Source organism: Anastrepha obliqua, chromosome 4, assembly GCF_027943255.1.
Source record: "Anastrepha obliqua isolate idAnaObli1 chromosome 4, idAnaObli1_1.0, whole genome shotgun sequence".
NCBI classification, from domain to species: domain Eukaryota; kingdom Metazoa; phylum Arthropoda; class Insecta; order Diptera; family Tephritidae; genus Anastrepha; species Anastrepha obliqua.
In genome coordinates this window covers 111,827,332-111,847,592 of record NC_072895.1, presented here as the reverse complement: position 1 = coordinate 111,847,592, position 20,261 = coordinate 111,827,332, and the positions used below count along the sequence as shown (strand labels likewise).

Sequence of the window (20,261 nt, the reverse complement as noted above, 5' to 3'; positions counted from 1 at the left end):
CTTCTTAACATTGAAAACCTTTTTACACATTTTAAAAAGCGTTTGAATTTATTGAATGCCAATTGAAACCATAGAGGTGTAATCGTTTCTTCCGGTCCCCAATCCTTAGTGGGACATAGGGCATCAAGAGGTGTATTCATAGTAAAAATAAGCAACAAAATACCAAAAAATACTGAAGAAACTATAACGGTATTTATTTTTACAAAAAGAGTAACTTATCTCGTTACATAACCTCAAATATAGCAAAAAAGGCGTTCTCTTAACATAAGAGTTTCTCTTAACAAAAACTTAAATTGTACATAACCATAACACATTTATTTAAAAAAACGCACATTTTAAAGACAATTTGTCACGCATACAAAGTTCTTTAAGTAATTAAATAGAAGTTTGGTGTTTAATTTTCTTTAAATGGGCATTTTAGTGCGTTTTTATATCCAAAGCTAGGCAACACTGCAGTAGCGAGAGAGATTTGACTGCTGAAAGCAGAAGAACTGCAATCGCGGGCAATGCGCCCAGATGTTAAAAAAAAGGAAAAGTAAATAAAACTGAGTGCATTATTGAACTAATTCTTAAAAAATGTATATATCCAAAATTTTAAATATTACTTTGAATTAGAACAGGCTAGAAAAATGTCATGATGAAAGAACTAAAACTCCGAGACTAAATAACAAAAAAATGCCTAATCAAGTTACGAAAATGAGAGCAAAGTAACGGTACCACGATAGGTGCCATCTCATTATTATTTCCATCATGCTTACGTTGGTAGCATACAGGCATATACATACATGCATATGTCCTAGGTGTCATCTCAATTACGTATTTTTCTAGCTGCCAATGGCGCACCACAGTGCAGTTCTGTCATGAAAAAAATCATCATAAAAAACCATCCGCTATTCGGCGTCAGTATAAAACTGTAGATCCATCTGTGAGGAGGATCTTGGCCTAAGCACTTTTAGAGGATGTATGCGTCAATCTACTGTCTTTATAAGTCAATATAGATTAGATTGAATTTGGGAATTTCCTAATAATGGAATCTATCCTTATTTAAATACATAATAAAATATACATACATACATATATGCCACAAAATTAAAAAAACAAAACAATTCTCAAAATGTCCAGTCTATTTGAATCAATCTGCCAATCTACTCTGTATGTGAAAATATACTCCGGTGGCTAGGCTGGCGTGTACTGATTTTCTTTGCTGTATGGAAAGGTGTATCTACACAAAATATAGGTGCGCTCATTCATACACATGGATAGGAATATATACATATGTATACCTACCTACAACTACATATGTTATATGTACATGTATGCATACAAATACACATACATATGCATAAAAATATGTATAGCACGTCACCTCCAAAAACCCACCACACAATATTAACCGCAGTCCAGACCACACGTTGTTGCTGTTGCCACCGATCTGGTCGCCATCATTATATTATAATGGTCATAAGCGAATGGTGCAGCGAGTGTGTCCAAAGGATCAAATTACATATTAAAGAAAAAAAAATAAACTTGAAAACAAATGCTAAAGGAAAAAAATTAAAAATAAATTTAAAAGGGAAGGCAGTAGAAATAATAAAAACAAAAAAGCAGACGCAGACGCAAACGATAGCAGACAAACATAGCACAAAATAAATACTACATATGTATGTGCAGGTTAATGTTACATGCGAACACAGTCAATGCACTCATATATGTATGTATATAAGAATATAAATGAATTAGTAAAAACAAATTTAGTTTACATACATACATATATTATTATTTAATATGAATATATGTACATAGGTCTATTTTAATTTAATTTTATTTTAATTTTTACTCTAAACCTTTTCTTTTGTTATTTGTTATTTACTATTCTCATTCTCTTATATTTTCAATCATATGTTGCACTCTTTCTGGACGCGCCAGATGCCATTGCCATTGCTTACTGGCATTACTATTTTCCTATTAGTTAATCTTTTTTATCGTCTTGCCTTTGTTGCTGTGATTCCACTGAATGGTTTTCCAGTGTTTGCATGTGTTTGCATGTATGTTGGCGATATTGCACTACCACCAGCAGAAAACAAAAGCAGCATTGCGTTTTCGTAGTACTGATACTTCGGTTGCTCTTCTCAATTATTGTTGTATTTACTTGTCCTTACACCTCGTTTTTACTTCGACTTTTTTCATTTTCCACTTTTTTTCTCTCAAAGTGCTTTCAATCTCACTGTTGATTTATTCCGGCTATTGCTTATCAATACTCCACCCCCATTCGAACCACTCCAGCCACCCACCTCCCTACCACAATCCACGCCCCTCACTAGTTATTGTTATTGTTGTTTTGATCTCTCTTTACGTTTTTTTGTTTTTTCAACTTTTTCATCTATTGACTGCACTTCAAATCGCATTAAACACCATTGCTGTTAACTAAATAAATAGACACGAAGACAATGCAAAGAGGGGGCGCGCTGACTACCACTCACTTCTGCGAAATATTTCTGTTTAATATGTATGTACACATGCATGTGTATACAGAAAGTTAGGGTGGCGTAAAAATTTATGAAAATAAAAATAAAGAAAAACGAAAGAAATGTAAAAAAGCATTCAAAAGTATCATGTTACATCCGTTATTTTCAAAAAAAAAAATCGTTTGTTATTTTTAGTGTTGGCGCTTTGGCTTGTGCTCCCCACTCTATGCTCAATGTAGTATCTAATGTTGTTGCCGCTGTTAGGTACCGCATAGTGCATTTGCACGCTGTTGCTGAGCTACTTGAAAGTTATTGTTTATGTTTGAGTATACGAGTACACGTACATGCCGTTAGTGAGCTCTTCAACTGCTCTAGCACTGTTGTTTGGGGATGATAAGAAAATGGAGCTGGCTGGCAGTTAAGTTGTTAGTATAACAGCTACTAAAACGAGAATAATGATAATGCTGTGGTGTTTTACGAAAATATTTGAAAATACGTATGCGTATGTAAATATCTGTAATTTAATTATTTCTTTAGTCGTGTAATTTTTAAATTTTGTTATAAAAACACTTTGCCTTTTGACCAGTTCTGACTATTTTTATTTTTCTGTTTTGAATTTTCATAAATTTCTATAAAGGTAAAACTCAAAAATTAGATTTTTTTTTAATAATTTTTTTCCATTGAATGCGTGCATTTTCTCCATAAAAACAAAGATTAATTTTTTTGACATTGACTAATTATGACAAAGAATTGGTTTTTGTTAAATGTGGCATACACAATTTGTTTTGTTGGATAAAAATAGTACTCCACATGCAAATAAATTTGTTTGCATTAAATGTGAGATCAATGGAAATTCAAGAAATTCACATTAAGAAAACTAAAAAATCAATCAATTCCACTTAAATATCTAGATACATACATACATATGTACACAAAGTTACCGCTAGCGTACTTCCCTCAGAGACGAGCTTATTTTGGGCCATAAGCACGATATTACCTCTGGTTAGGTCTGTTTATTTTCGCTTCATCCGACAAAAGTACCTCTTTGTATTATTTTACAGACCAGTGGCGGTATTCTTTTACAGTCTTAAACTTTTTTCCCAGATGCGAGTTTGAAAGTAGATTCTTCTTCCGAGAAATCACATCGGACAGTATTTTCTGACGTAAAAGTCTTCTAACATTTCCAAAGGTCGTGCGTAATTATTTTCTCTAAAAATATAATTTGGATTTCATATGCGGTTTCCATGGGAAATTGTTCGATTCCCTCACTAGCAGCTTTTTTGGTGCAAACAACTTTGCTTTATTTATAAAAAGTAGAATTTCGCCAAAACTGTGTATTTCATATTAAGAAAATTAGAAAATCGACTAACCAGTTTGCGAAGTAATTTCCAATAACGGCATTTTTGGTAAAGAAATGCGACCATTTAGGGTAATCATGAAAGCGAACCATGAGTTGACCATTTTTATAGAGCAAGGATATATTCGTTTGAGATTTTTAGAGTTTTTATATTTCACGTGAAAAGTGTTATAGAAATATTATTGGTAATGTTTTACAGTATAATATCCTGAAGATACATTTTTTAATTTTTGTTTTTATTTTTTATAATTAACAAATGGTATTTGAATTAAAAGGAGACCTGAGCAAACGGAAAGTTGACCGAACACGTCCGTATATATACAAATGTACAAATGTATGTATATTTTTCGCCCTTGTGCACTCCTCTCGGGAGCATAAGGCCTCGACAAGACTGAGTCTTGCGTTGGTTTCGTTAATCTATTTCTGAAAGGGTAGGGGATTAGCCTGCCGCTAATATATATTTATATATTTTTATTAAAGTAATATTAATTGTCATTTTATAAAACATCCACGTGCTATTGGGCAAGCCATTTATGATGCAACTGTAAGTGCTAACCTTTTTCCTTTCCCCTCTTTCTCTCCCCTACTAAGTTTCCACCATTTACTGCGATTACACTACTCTTATGTTTTGTTTTGAAATTTAAAACCTTCATCATAATTTTCTTTGCAATTCCGCACAAATATTTGTTTCTCTGTTTATTGTTGTTGTTGATGCTCTTTTCTGATTTGTGTTATTGTTTTTGTTCTTAAATTTCCTTTGTTCTTTTCTCATTATAAATACCTACTATTTACATTTCTCACTTGTTGCGGATTGGTAATCGCTGGTGGCATTCAAACGAAATGAACGAGAATAAAACAATAAACAATTAAAATCCGCAAGCAACAAAAAATAAACGAAAAAAATTGCAAAGCAATGCAATAATAAACAAAGCCGTTGGCTAACGCACTAAACCGACATCTTCCCCACGAACGCCACCACGGCGATTGGCTGTGTGGTGGCGTCTGTGCTGGCAAAGAAATGTGCAGTGACGACGACGCTGAGTGTCAAACAGCGGTACGTGGTACGTTTTAATTTACATTTAAGAGAATTTGATTTTGAAAAGTAATAGCAAGTGCGGGTGGCCTTGTTGAAATATTACGATTTATGAAGTAGTTAGTAGTGAAATTTGCAAAAATTTAGTGCAAAAATATTAGCATATGTATGAATGTGTATAAACACATCTTTTCTTAAATTTGGTTGACGCAGCCGCAAATATGTGGAGCCTTCACTTGAAATTGCCTAAACATACTTATGTAGGTGCATAATTCACATAATTTTTAATACTACCCAAACTTGCGAGCCCTCTTTATTTCGTAATATTTATACAAAACAAGCGGCCGAGTAGCCGTAGTTGCTAAAACCCGGTTCGAAGCCCTGGGTATGAAACACCAAATTATAGAAAACGTTTTTTCTAATAGCGGTCGCACCTCGGCAGGCAATAATGGCAAACCTCCGAATGAAGTTCTGCCAGGAAAAAAAGTTCCTCATAAAAACTTATGCCCCGAACGGGTCAGTTCGCCAGTTATACAATTTTAATATTTCATACATAAGTAATCACGGTGGGGCTTGGGGCTCAATTTTTGATAGTGATAGCTTAGAAGGAAATTTTGTGGAAGTTCAGAACGAGAAAGGCCAAAAACAATGTTCAAAACCATCATTCCGATAATCTATAATTAATTAACTACACCAGCGATTCTTACCATAACTTGCGAGAATGAAAGAAAAACAATTTGAATATAAAACTTCACTAATTCATGCAATTTCAGCAGATTGTTTCACAATTTCATTAAACTACCTTAAATTATTTTCTGATTCCATTTGAAATAATTGTAGCGGATGAGCAAAATCGTTTTTCATCTTAACATCAAGGTAAAATAAATTTTAATTTACAACTAGCATAGAGAGAAGATGATTTTCTGAGAAAATAAACAAATTTTTGGCAAAAACTACTTTTCTTGACGACTCTGAAAAGCAATTTGACACAAAAACAAAATGAAAATATTTGGCCTTAATCAAGTGAGAGGGGTTGTATTTAAAAAGTACGATGTCGAAAGAGCGGCTCAATGGGGTAGACTCAAACTTCCACGGTAGAAAGAATTTTAGAAAAATTTGCTGAAAACAAGCGACGAGTTGGTACAAATTATAGCTTTACTTTTTTCATGATACTAAATATTGTTGATTTTGTGACTGGATTTAGTTTTTCATTAAAACATATATTTTTGTTTTTTGCCTTATAATAATTTTTTTTTTCATAAACCTATGTAACAGTACGCAAGAAAACACTATAACTTCAATACATAACATCTCAAAGGCAAATAAATATTCTTTATCGATGAAAATTGGTTTAAATATAAAATGTTTTTACTTTAAGATACTTTCATAAAAAAAATCTCACTAGCGGAACCTCAAATATAGCCAAATATTCTGCTTTTAAACTTTGCTGGGGTTATTTTGAGGTCCTTTTATCTATTTTAACAGCAAATAATACAACATTGAACATTTTAGACATTTAATTTGAGTTGCTTTCACAAATAATTTTTTTTTACAAAAAACAAAACTTGTATTAAATGCTAGGAGCTATTATATTATTTGTTTTTCTCAAGAAATATGCGGTTATTTAACATTAACATAATTATTTGGATAAATCTAAATACCGCAACAAATATTCCTTTTTCCAAAGGTCATAGGTGCACCCACTGTAATGGGAGTGAAAACGGAAACCGGAAGGAAATAAAACACTGCGCTACATATGAAAACTCCCAAACCGCCAAGCGAAATGCTGCATATTTCAAAGAGATAACACATCATTAGGAAAGCAGAAAGTCAGAAAGACAAGCGACAGAAGAGCCCACCATGGCACGAGGCTGTTAAGTAAATTACATTGCGGTATTAATGCGAGAGTGAGTGAGGCTTATTGAGGGTGTCACACTTCGTTTCATACTTATTTGCTTATCTAAAGCACTTAGCAAAAGGCTGAGGTAACTGAACACTTGCTTTGGATGCACTTTAGGTGTACAATTGCAGTATAGCAGTGTGAGGGAGAAGCCGTCATCGCGCGTTAACTTGAGAGTGTTAGATTTGACTTTTATGCTTGATATACTCGTTCTCGTACTTTTATGTCATGGTAGTTTTTGTTTTGCTTGGCATTGATATCAGCATATGTTGTTATTGGTGGGAGGGATGATGTATTTATATGTATGTATGTAAGTAAGTAGAATTATTGAACAAATGCTCATGTATAGAATTTCACTTTGGGGAATTGGGAAGTCGTGTAATTGTTAATGAAAATAGTTAATAGTTAATTGTCGTTGAGGTTTTGGTTGTTGTTATTGTCGGCACTGATGATTGTTGTTTATAGAAGTGAGTGGCTTTTCATATATTTTTGTGTGTTTTTCCACGGAAGTGTAAAAATATGAATACACCAGGGAACGTGCAATTGCAGACAAGCAACAGCTGATGAAAATCCTGGTGTGACGTAAAAGAGCTGTATATTCTGCATTTGTATGTAGAGGTAGAAGAGGGTGAGTGAAAGTGGCTGCTGGTTTGGTTAATTACAAAAATATATGCATACATATGTATGTAGACTCTGTGGAAAATGTTTTTACTCTCAGCAAACTCTCAATAAATTCTAAATATTTACTTAGCTCTCAAAACAGATTTTACAAACTGTGGAATTTCTTTTTGTAAGCACCAAGCGTGGCCGAAATAAGAATAGAATAATAACAAAGTACAAAAAGTGAATCATTTTATTTGCAAGCTACCGAATAGTTCAAAAAGCTCTTGCCGGATAAGCCAGAATAAAAATATTTTTATGCAATATTTAAATTAAATTTGTTGATTTTTATAATTTTTTCTACAAAGTTTGAAATATGGATTTATATGGCGTTTGTGATAATAATGAGATAGAAAATAATAATCATTCAGCAAACGAAATAAAAATAGCCAAAATATTCTGTACCTATTATTATTACCAGGGGTGTATATGTTTGTAAAGGGTCGTTAAATTCCAAGGGCCGATGTTGAATGTGAACCACACCTAAACGTCAACGACACCGTTGGACTTCTTTCTTTGGGGTTATTTGAAAGAAAAGGTGTACGACGATAAGCCAGCAACAATTCGAGAGCTAAAGGATGAGATAATTCGGCACATTAACAGCATAGAACCTCAATTATGCCTCAGCGTCATCGAAAATTTGGACCATCGGATGGAGTTGTGCCGCCGAAGCCGCGGCGGCCATTTGGCCGATATTTTGTTCCATATGTCATTGAGCCGTGCCAACATTATCATAATAAAGAGAAATGACAATAATTTCCTAAAAAAATTGAATTTTATTCAAAATCAATACCGGCCCTTGAAACTTAACCACCCTATATATTGTGTAAATATTTTTAAGAGTTTAAGAAAAATTCCAATGGAACCTTTTTTTTGTAGGGTTTCGCTTCAAATGCATGGAAAAAGGTAAATTTATGAAGTTAATTACATATATACATATGTATGTACATAAGAGACATTTCCAACGAAACTACATTATTTTCGAACGATGCTGCAGCAAGAGCAAATTTACTTTTTTTAATTTTAGCTGATAATGAGTCATCTCTCCGAGGTACTTCACAGCTTCCGAAATAAGTTCTATTTAAAATCAGCGGAATTCCATACGAAATGAAGTTATATGCGCACAGGCAAAATCGAACGCATGTATATTTGTATGTATGTGTGCTAGTATTTTGGTTAATGACCCAGATCTAGTTGTTTACGATGACAGCTTTGTTGTAGGTATTTGTCGTATCGCTGATCATCAACGCGATGATCAGCCAGCTTGTCGCTGATCTCGTACGCGAGAAGAGACAGGCAATCACAATTAGAAACGATTCAAAGCTGGCATTATCGAGAATGCGTACACAATTACAAGCATAATTATGTACGTATGTTCTTATGTGTAAAAATTTGAACGTGAGCGTATAAAATGGAATGAAGCTCTTTTGCACGGCACAACGTTTCTGATGCAGTGGTGGTATCATCATCAACCAGTCACATTATCATTATGTACTCTACAGTAGCCCTAAAAACCAAACCAACAAGAACAACAGCAATGAACGAATGTTTATCGTTTGCTCGTTGTGTCCCATCACTCCACAATAGCTCAGGCAATATTGCCCCTCAACTTTACGTAGTCGTGGTAGTCGTAGCCGAAGCGAAGCCGATGCCGTTGACATTGTTGTTTTGTTTAGTGAATACTAGAGGCTGTTAGCTGCCACTGGTGCTGTTGTTGTATTGTTTTTGTAGTGTGAAATTTGATATCCTCAAAAGAGCAGCCAGCAGCAGCAGCAACGGCAGCATTAACTACAGAGACAGCAAATAAAACAACAATGCCAAGTGATGTATATACAAAGCAATAGTGGCAACAAAAAAATTGTGTATGTATTTCTACACGAAGAACGATTTTGACGACCGAGGCGCAATAAATGGGTTGATAAAAGAATGATGGCGTTGTAGTGGCAGCGAAGGGGAGTGTGTGATTTGTATTCGCCGTTAAGTCGCTTAATTGTTGTTGCAAGGATGTTGATGCGAGATATGATCATTTCTATGGATTTTATCATTGCATTGCCATCAGCAATTTTCTCTTTTCAATGGCAACAATTTTATTGGTATTAACAGCAATGAAATTATTTGATGTGCTGTGGGGAATTGGTATTTATAAAAATTCAATGATCGCGGCCGCTACTGCCGATTTGCCCAAGTACGTCATGCATTGTAGGTTTAGAGCTTACTGCGAATATGAAACCCCTTAAGGGGGGACCCTCATTTAGACGGTCGAAAAATGCATCATTTTTGGGAATTTTTTTCTCAGGTAAAATAACTTCAAACGTTTTGTAATTCATAAAATAAATGTCTTGACTGTCTACAAAAATTTTCGGAGAAGAAAAAAAACATTTTAAGTATGGAAATATACACCTCGTCCATGGCACCTCATTCTATCTGTGTACATTCTAGCGCTCTAAATTTTTTTCTGAAATAAAAAAACCAAATTTTTTTTAAAACTTTAGGATAATACCTTCGATGTGACATTTTGATTTAAAGAAAAATGTCGAAATTGATATTTTTTACCCAGTTTTATGTTAAAAGTGATTTTTCATGCATAAAAATTGACTTTAAAATTACAAAAAAATATGAAAATCTTTTTTTTTAAAAAAACACTTAATGTCACATTGAAAACAATTTAATTATCTTTAAAATGAGCTATTGTAAAGCCTGATTGGTTCAATACAGCGTTCTCAATTGTGTACACAAAATCGAAAAATGATGTTTCGAGAAAAACGCGTTTAAAGTTTTGGATACAGGCGATAAGGCCACCCGTCGCGTCCTGTTAAAAATTTTGTCACTCCTTCAAAAATACAGATATCGACTTGAAATTTTGAAAGTACATATATTCTTAAATAGTTGTAGAATAGATTAAAATTATTTCCAAAAAATCGATTTTTTTGACCCGATAAATGAGGGTCCCCCCTTAATTCAAATATAAAAGTAGGCAGTCGATGGCAAAAATTAGCAGACACTTTTCATTAGTACTTTTCACAATAGTTTTATATGTATTATAAAAAGCTTCTGCATCAAAAAACCATTTTTCTAATGCATAACTCTCTTACTCTTCTCTTTGCAGCGGCGCGTCAGACAAGCAACATTTGGACTCATCAAGCGATTCAGAGATGGAAAGTTCTCTTTTACAACAATCGCACAATGCAGGCAATAATAATCATCACCACCAGCAGCACCAAGCACATCAACATCAATCGCCACATCACCAACACCCCACGACGCACGTGCAATCTCACCAGCCGCAATCACAGCAACAACAATCGCAACAACTATCTCCGACAGCGGCACTCAACAATCACCACCATCATCATCATCATCACCATCATGCCGCGGCTGCGGCTGCAGCTGCCGCTGCCGTCGCCGCACAATTACCGCAATCGCATCACACCAGTTCAGCGCCAAGTATGGAGCAAACGCATCACCAACACCCGCACAGCTTGAATGCCACACAATTGGTAGGACTCTCACCGAACTCCGGTGGTAGTGGTGGTAGCGGAGTTGGAGGCGCGAGTGGTGGCGGAGGTGCACTCAGTTCAGCGGCCGTGGCAGCAGCGGCTGCGGCTGTCGCTGCATCGACAAGTAGTAAAAATGGCAATAATGCTGCTGCAGCAGCAGCAGCGGCAGCGGCGGCTGGACAAATGGCGCCGCTCTCGGTGGCATATCCGCACCTGCATAGCGTCATGGGTTCGATACCCATTTACGATATGAGCGAATATCAGCATTTATGATTCTAGTTGGAAACATCGGCAGAGTGGATGGCCAACGCGGCGGCAGCAGCGACGGTGGTGACGGAGCGTACAGCAGTGGCCACAGACGCGGGTAGAATGTCGTCGACAGCGGCAGCTTGTATGAGGCATGAAATGCAACAATCGGCGAATTTCTACTATTAAATGATTGCACCATAGGATGGCATAGTGAATGGCAGGAACCAGTGAAACTAAAGGTGTTTTCCAACCCAAAATATACATATGTATGTATGTATGCGTGGGTACTGACATTCAGGTGCTGTTCCGAAAATAAGGATTTGGTTACCAACTGAAAGAGCTGCTTTCGAGTAACATACCACATAATGGCACTGATGTATTAAATTGCTGCTAACGCGTTAGTTGGACACCCTGTACTGCATGCACCGTAGTAGGAGAAGTTAGCGTTCTTTCAATTCAAAGAAAAACTCATATTTCAATACTTGCATGAAACTTATTAAGTAATGTGTAAAGTAAAGAACATGAAGCATGAATTTTGTTATGAAAATAACGAAAAATTGTAGTAGAGAAAATCAAAAATATTACATTATTGTGTAGCGAACATATGTAAGTATGTATGTATGTCTTTTAAAGCGGAAATGTAACTACGACATGTAAAATATAAAAATGATTATCTTAATCTTAGCTAATAAAAAAAATGAATTGACGAATATAAAAATATGTATAAAATTTTAGATCTACAAAAATATTCGAATTCGGGCACACCGTGAAACAAAGTGAAACTCGTACATTATGCCGAAATACTTAAATATTAGCTGCTTTCGATTCACCAACCAGCTAGCGATTTCCCTCGTGTTCAACGCACTGCATTGATCATGTTTTGACACATACGCAAAGAAAATAATGAAAGCAATTTGTTGTGATCAAAGAAAAAATACAGCTATAAATATATAGAAATGGGCAATGAACGATTAAAATTTGTAAGGATAAGCATAATCCGTAAAATGTCGCTACTTACTCGTATAATTATTCGTTTGTGAGTTAAAAGACTAAAACCAGAGTTGCTTAAACAACGCTAAACTGTTGTGGCTTTAACATAAAAATTTTCACTTAGCAAACAGCGAAACTCTCTGGCGAGCAGAGAAGTGGTGAATCGAAAGCAGCTATGGTTTTAAGCAATAAATTCTTAGATATTTAAAAATTTTATTTAATCATCAGTTAAAGGTCTAATTATAACAAAAAACATTTGCTTCAAAACTACACCAACATTACTTTAAGCTAAAGTAGTACAGATTAAAATCAAAATCATAAACTTTCTATTCTGTTAAATAAAATCTTACAGGTTCACTTTCTCACACTTCTCCTGTGTAAGCAGTTAACAACAAAGTTCTCTGTATGAGAGAGCTAACATTTATTTGAAATGCTAACAGTTCCTTTACATAGTCATTTGATGAGTGTTGAACGAAACGGCAAAAATATGGAGTAGTATTGCTTTGGCATTTTGTTAAGGCACCTTTCTGGTCTAGAGACATTAATATTGAAGGCGTTGAAAATTGAAAAAAAGAACCAATCGGTATCTCAATTGAAAATCGTTCTTATTCATTAGATCAATTCTTTATTTACAAAAGAAAAAAAATATTTTTTTCAATGACAATAATAAAAAAATTGCTTCCCCTGAGGTAACACATGCCACTGGCGTAATTGATTAGGCTGCTCAGGTACGTCTGAAAAAAAATTCGGTCGATTATTTATCAGGAGATATGTCGCTAAAGTGGGTAGGCACAATCGAGATTTACAAAAAAAAAATTATTTTTTTTTTATATATTTTATCTATTTATTGGAAAAAAAAGGATTTTTTCACGTTCTCGCTCTTAAAAAAAATAGAAAAATTGATTTGCTACCCGTAGAAGCCACAAGTCTACTCAAAAACATATTAAAATTTCTCATCAATCGGTTCAGTACTTTTTGAGAAATTACCAACCCCAACTCAGAAAAAATAGTTTCGCGAAAAACACGGTTAAAATTTCAAGTGCCTGGGTGTCGTACTTCAAACCGGTCTCGTTTTAAAGAACTGTAACCGCCTTCTGTTGAGAATATTGCTGCTGTAGCGCAAAGTGTTGCTGAACAACATTCAACATCAATACCTCGACGTTGTCAAAAACTATGCATTCATGAATCGACTGTTTGGCGGATTTTACCTGTAGACATGCTCATGATGAACCTTTAAATGATGTAATTTTTAAATAAAAATAGTGAGGCCTGAAAGAATCTAAATTTTTACACTCTTTTTTTTTTAAACAACACCTAAGCGCATCTTTTGAAAGTCCCTTTATAATTGACGCTTACACCTTTTATTGGGTGTTTGGCCGAGCTCCTCCTCCTATTTGTTGTGTGCGTTTTGATGTCTTTCCACAAATGAAGAGGACCACAGTTTTAAGCCGACTTCGAACGGTAAATAATTTTTCAGTGAGTTGATGTTTAATATCCACTAGTTTTGTTTAAAGCGAATTTTATTGAATACAGAGCCCGATTTAACTGAATTTAACAGTCGAAAACAGATATGAATTTAATTTAATTTAAAAAAAATGATTTTTTCTTGTTTTGATAAAAAAAAATATTTCCATATCTTTTTGATTGAGTTTCACTTTGTTTCACTGTGCATATTTATAAATATACGAATATATTATAATTTTTAACTAGCTATTTAAATGCATATAGTAGTTAAGCAGAAGATTTTGTAAATAGAGGCAATTCAATTACACGTAAAAAAGTTAAATATAAAATCGAATACCTATGTGCAAAATAAAATCATATTTTCTTGTAGTATTTAATTTTTGTTATTATATCGAATATATTAAATTATTTAAATGTATTATAAATTTAAAAAATGTTTGAAACCCAACACTGATAAAAAAGAATATTTAAAAAATAATAAAATTATAATCATGCAAATGAAAAAACAACTATAACTTTTTTTATTTTTTATATCGGTTAGAGAAAACGGACCTGAATTTATTTTGAGTTTTACCACATGAATTGCCATCGGACAGTGTCGTGCTAAGATTTCCCCAGAACAATGTTACAATGTATATAAATGCTGTCACTTAACACACTCGAAGCCAACTTGTCCATCATCAGGCCGCTGATAACAGTTTTGTGCTAAATCCTCATATTAGCTTGAAAGCGAAATATTCAGAGAGGCTACAGCCGTCGGCAGGCCTTGCTGTCGAAACAAATTTTTATAACACTAGCCAACAGCCAATCGGAATAATAATTGCGAATCTAGAATCCCAATTATTATTAGAAAAGACTATAGTGTTTTGCAGCCTCTCTAATTTGGCCGCCTCTCTAATATTATACAGTAGATTCTGTTTTTATGCGGCTTTTTTTTATGCGGTTTTGAAATAGTGCGGTTTTTTTTTAATTAAAAAATGCATGTCGACCTATCGGGAATTGTACATATAAACAAGATTCTAAACCAGCTAAGCAAAAACTCATCACAGATTATATGAAAAATTCTAACCCTACAAGTATGGAACCGCCTGCATAACCATCCAGATCATACGTGTACATTTCCTCAAGTGATGGAAGTGATTTTACGCCAAATCCTAAACGAATGCGCAACATGCGGGTATTGTCTGATTCCATTTCTGATGATGTAAATTTATTTTTCGATTCTGACGTTTCTTAAATAAAGATATAATTTTCAAATATACAATATTTTGTTTATGCGATTTTATTTCATTATTTCAGATTCATGCGGTTCTTAGCACTTTTGAAACGTATCTATAGTTTTACTATAGAACTGGTAGCTTTTTTTAGGCTGTTTTTTTTATGCTGTTTCTTGCGGAACGTATATACCGCATAAAAACAGAATCTACTGTACTTATATTATATATCTTTTATTCCTGTTTACTTATTTAAAAACGAACTCCACCTTTCAAAATATTCCAAGAAACTTTTTCTTTTACCACTATTCCATTATAAGCATCTGAAACTCAAATTCTTTCAATCATTTTTCATTTTTCCATTGAGATGTTCATTTTATGCTTATTAACATAACCACACGTGTTACATGTGTGCGGGCGCACACAATGGCAATTCAAGTGTCAACTGTTAAACAGCATTTGTACAGAAAAAAATACACTATTTGTGTGTTTTGTATGCGAGCCAATATTCATTGAACATTCCGCTGCTCTCCGATTATAATCGCACTTAATCGTATGGAAGTACGCCAATGTATGAAGGGTATATTCATCGAACGTGCATGTGTGACGGGTAGTATGAAGAGGTCAGCCCTTTCTCTCTGTTATTCTCTATTAATGTTAAATTACCCACTAAGCGGATTTTCTACTACTTAACACCCACTTACTGCTTTGTTTTTTTTTTCTTTTCTTTGCGGTTTCATATAAATATTTCGATGTATGTGTGTGTGGGTGAGAGTGTGCCTGCTTTTGTAATTAAGTAATTGTTGTTTACAATGAGTGGAAATGTCATTATGTGACATTCATTAGAAAAGTACTGTAACATATGGGATTTAAAAAACGTTTTGGGCAAGGCTTAATTTTCTTAAACCTGTTTGGTGTGAAATTGATTGTATGTTTTTTCTGCAAGGCGAAAACAGAGATAAATAAAAGTAAGTAGTAGAAGGGTTGGCAGAAATAAAAAAGGTCGTCTGTGAAGATGTGGATTGGAAAAATATGTACATAACCGTCACTGAAAATATGGGAATACCTTATGCTGCCTCTTGAGCGTCGTGTGACGGAGGCGTACTTAAGTTTTGGATATTGCAACTAAACTGTATTTTAACTTCTACCTGTCACTATCCACATCTTCTTCAAGTTCTTTTTCGAAAAAGCGGTCCCTATTCCTTTCGATAATGGCCGTTATTGGTCCCACACTCCTCGCAAGCCTGGTAGAAATCGTTTTTCGTGGTAAATTCGATCCGGAAGAGCATTTGTGACAATCAATAGGCGACATCGTTAACTAATGCCGACCTCTAACGTTTTTTCTGCAGTATGCACATGCGAGTCTATGTTACTTCGGGGTAATAAGTCAATGTCAGCTCTTCGTATTTTCCGCGCAAGAAGAATACTGTAAGCCGGCTTTTCACCTGCCACAAGGTATGGGAAATGATTTCTTATTTTTCGATATGGCTTTGTAAATTGATTTGTTTCGGGTTCTGATGCAGTCGAGCAGCCACACCTATTTAGCGAAGATTTTGATATGTGCACCCAGCGGCTCGAGACGCAAGGCATAAAACAGCAAATTATAGAAAAAGTTGTTTGTAATGGTCGCCTCTCGGCAGGCAATGGCAGTGACTTTCTTTTCATAGAAAAGCCATCTGCCGCTTGGAGGCGGCATAAAACTGTAAGAAAAAATCAGTACCATTTGTGCAAAAACAACAAGACGCACGCCAAAAATAGGAGGAGAAGCTCGGCCAAACACGTAAAAAATGGTGTATGCGTTAATTATATGTATATACAGGGTGCATACGATATTTGAGGACAGCTTGTGAGTAAAACTAATTAGTTTTTATTTTGAACATCTATAAAACTATTCAATAAAATTTCCATTAGCTGCAACAATCTCCTAGATCCGGGCCTGGAGACGATTGCATGCCCAAATCAAATGTTATTTATTCAAATTGGCCATAACGGTATTAATTGCAGCCTTCTGAGAAGAAATGGTGTTATGTAGATTCTTATTGGTTTCACCCCCGTACGTAGTCAGGGAGTTTGGTGCCCATAAGTTCGCTTTTTTCGGGCGGTTCAGGGTGTTTAATTTGGATAAGGAGCCGTTTTGATCGGATAACTCGCTGTTCTAGTGGCGCAGGATTTATACCAGAAGTCTTCATGGATAACTCGACGGATAATACATATGTACTTTCAGAAGCATTAAACTCCCTTGCAAGGGCTCTCATTGATTTTGAAGTGTCCTCGCTTGCATGATGATGTTCACTTGTACTTGTTGAATAAAATCTGCAGGTCGGGCAGTTTCAGAACGTTCCTCGAGTTTTTGCATTTTGCAAACGATTCTGCATTGCCGCCTGATAGTTCCAATTCACGGAAGGTTCCAATTCGAACCTTATGAATGAATGAAAGGGCGCACATAAGAAAATTAGGGTGTGATTTGCACATATAGCGAATATAACTGCATGTCTCTTCATTTCTTGAGTTACGTTGCAATCCTACATGTCTTATTTGAAAAAGTTCAAAAATAAAAATAACGGTTTGGGGAAGTTTTCAATTACTATTATTGATTTTTTATGGTTTTCTTTTTTGACTTTCTAGTATTTTCTCAATATAAAAAATATCGTGCATAACAAGCTTTAAAACTGCATACCAAAAATTGTTCTAATTCTAAATTCTCATTAAAAGCTGTGGCGGTGATTTGTAGAGCTTTTTAAATTTTTGTTTAAGGTTTGAAATTTGAATTTATATGACTTTTATTAGATCATGAGCTATACTTTTATAAAACAAATAATGAACATTAAAAAAAAAGTATTCACAATTGGTAAAAATGTTGTGTGCTACCATTTGTCGCGGGTTGTATACTCAAGTGTCCGAGTGCCAGTAAATAAATATATGTATCTTTACATGAAAGATCTGTCATTTGTAGATCCGCAAATCAATTCTGCTTCTTTACCTTACCGCACCCACCGTAACTTTTGGGATTCGGATATGTCTTTACGAAGGGGTTAGGAGTAGTCAGAATTTTCAAAAAATTGTTTTTTTTGCATTTTCTTAAAATATAATATTTTAAAAAATTTGTGAGAAAATTTCAAGTGAATCCGACAAATACTTCCAACAATTAACAAAGGGCGCTCGGGCGCTCCGTTAATCGATAGCAAAACTTTAAATGCGTTTTTCTTAAAACTATGTATGTTTTTTGAACTCGTGATGACTGCAACTTAAAAACCGCTTGGTAGATTTCAATAAAATCTATACTGCTTTTGAAAAACATAAAAAACTCTTGTCTGATCGAAGGGTCTTTTTTCAAAAATTTCGATTTTTTTATACAATTAATTATCGGTTTTTTCTCGAAAATCTGAAAAATATTTCCTGAGGCCGCGATATTGTTAATTTTGAAAAACGAGCTTCGAGGCACAATATTATCTATTAATAAAAATAAAACTCTTGTCCGATTGATTTTAGATGAATCGCTAAGGACTTTTGATGATCACCGCAAGGGACTTCTGGAGAAACGGGCTCCACACAAACAGCTATAACTTTTACAATTATTATTACTTTTTTGTTTGAAATTTTGCTTAAGTCAAGTCGAAACATTGTATTAATGCTATTTTTTTTTTCTTTTTTTTTTGTAAAATAAAGCAATTGACTAGCAAACAAAATAATTGAAAATCATAATTTTTTCGGGCCTCTGACTACCCCTAACCCCTCAAGGCATTAGCCAGTCGGGTTGCGCAACGTTTACCTCTAATTTCACAGGTATTTTAATTGCAAGCCCATCATCCTGCTCAACACGTGCATGGCGCAATGTCGCCGCTAATAGGCAGCAAAAATAACTTGAAATTGAAGGTATGATATGAAGTATGAACTTCATAGAAAAATCCGTTAATATGAATGTGCATGAATGTATGTATGTATATATAAACACAAATTATTTACCACTACCACTAATTAAATCAACCGAAATGAGATATTAAAGCACACAACTCAAATTTGCCATACAATATTCATTCGGCTCCGAACGCCGTTGCAAATCTCATTAAAGGGTTGCTATGAAACTGACCGCAATGATTGTAGACTCGTTCAAACCCTCAACAACGTTACAACAACTGTTACCACCCCCATAGGAAAATTCGAAATTGTGCAGTAGAGGCTAGAGGGCGTGTCGTCCTTGACAACGCCACCCAGTGATGTAAATTTCGGTGTATTTCTCACATTTGTTGCAATCGTAGTTGTTTTCTTTGTTGTAATTTTTTGTTGCTATTACTCATCACCGCCGCTCTTTGTCAGCTTAGTGGTCGATTATGTTTTCCTTTCCATCATTATCCCGTTAAGTGAAGTGCCAAATGCGACGCGCTGGTTGGCTGGCAAGTGCCGCGTAGCGTTGCCAACCACTCAGTCACTAAGTCACATGCACAGTTGGTGATACTTTGAGGGTGGTTTCCGGCTGTGCTCGATTGAAGCGAAATGCTTATTTGGTCCATTTTGAGCTCTTTAAAAAACATACAGTTATTTTTACGAGAACAACAGCATTTTCCTAATGCCCGACACGTGCGGACCAACAGCCGTCTACAGCACCACCGTTACCACACACGTCTTTGCCGTCTCTCCGCTTTAACCTGACTGCTAGCAGCGCTTTGTATCAATGTATCACATTTCATAATATTTTGACTTTGGCTGGTGGATTAATTAACACGAACAGACGCTTCGAATTGATGAATGAGTGCATAGGGATATGCTTTCTTTTTGTTTTTCTCAATAATTTAGATCTCCCATTCTCAATATTCTACAAATTATTGAACATAAAGTAAAATATGTACATACAGAGTCCGGCACTCGAAGTGTAACCAATTAAAAAGGCCCTACACTGAGTTAGGGAAATTACTTTTATTAAATTCAAAGTAAAAAATGTGTGAAAATAATACAAAATTAAGAATCAATTTACTTTTGCTCGATATGACCACCTTTTGCTTTGACTATGGCCTTGAGACCGTCCAGAAACGAATCGCTAGCTGTTCGAATGTGACTTGGAGTTATTTTGCCCACTCGCGGACAATGGCTTTTTTCAGCGCCTCCAGATTGGTGAATCTTTTAGTTCGGACCTTGCTCTCCAAAATGGCCCAAAGAGAATAATCCATCGGACTCGCGTCTGCTGAATTTGCGAGCCAGTGTGTGGACGTTATGAAGGCCGGAAGTTGGTTTTTTAGCGATTCTTGGTTCACCAGAATACTTTCCCGATAATATTTCTCATTTACCTTGACGCCAGGCTCGATGAAAACGTTTGGAGAGCACCCATCTGCGGTTACAGCGGCCCAAACCATTACTTTGTGGCGGGTGCTGCCTCCTGGTGGCCAATCGATGACTCAAATTCGATTGAACGCTCGATCAAGTAAACCCTATCGTTTTGG

At 35.1% G+C, this 20,261-nt stretch overlaps 1 protein-coding gene across 1 annotated transcript in view; it reads left to right on the top strand.

Moving 5' to 3' along the window:
* LOC129245555 (protein sine oculis) overlaps nt 1-12,018 on the top strand; it is a 127,781-nt gene extending 115,763 nt beyond the window's left edge. Inside the window, exon 7 of the mRNA XM_054883772.1 lies at nt 10,522-12,018. Within this exon, the coding sequence (XP_054739747.1) occupies nt 10,522-11,185 (664 nt within the window). The 3' untranslated portion in view covers nt 11,186-12,018. The remainder of the gene's footprint in view (nt 1-10,521) is intronic.
* The last annotated feature ends 8,243 nt before the right edge of the window (nt 12,019-20,261 follow it).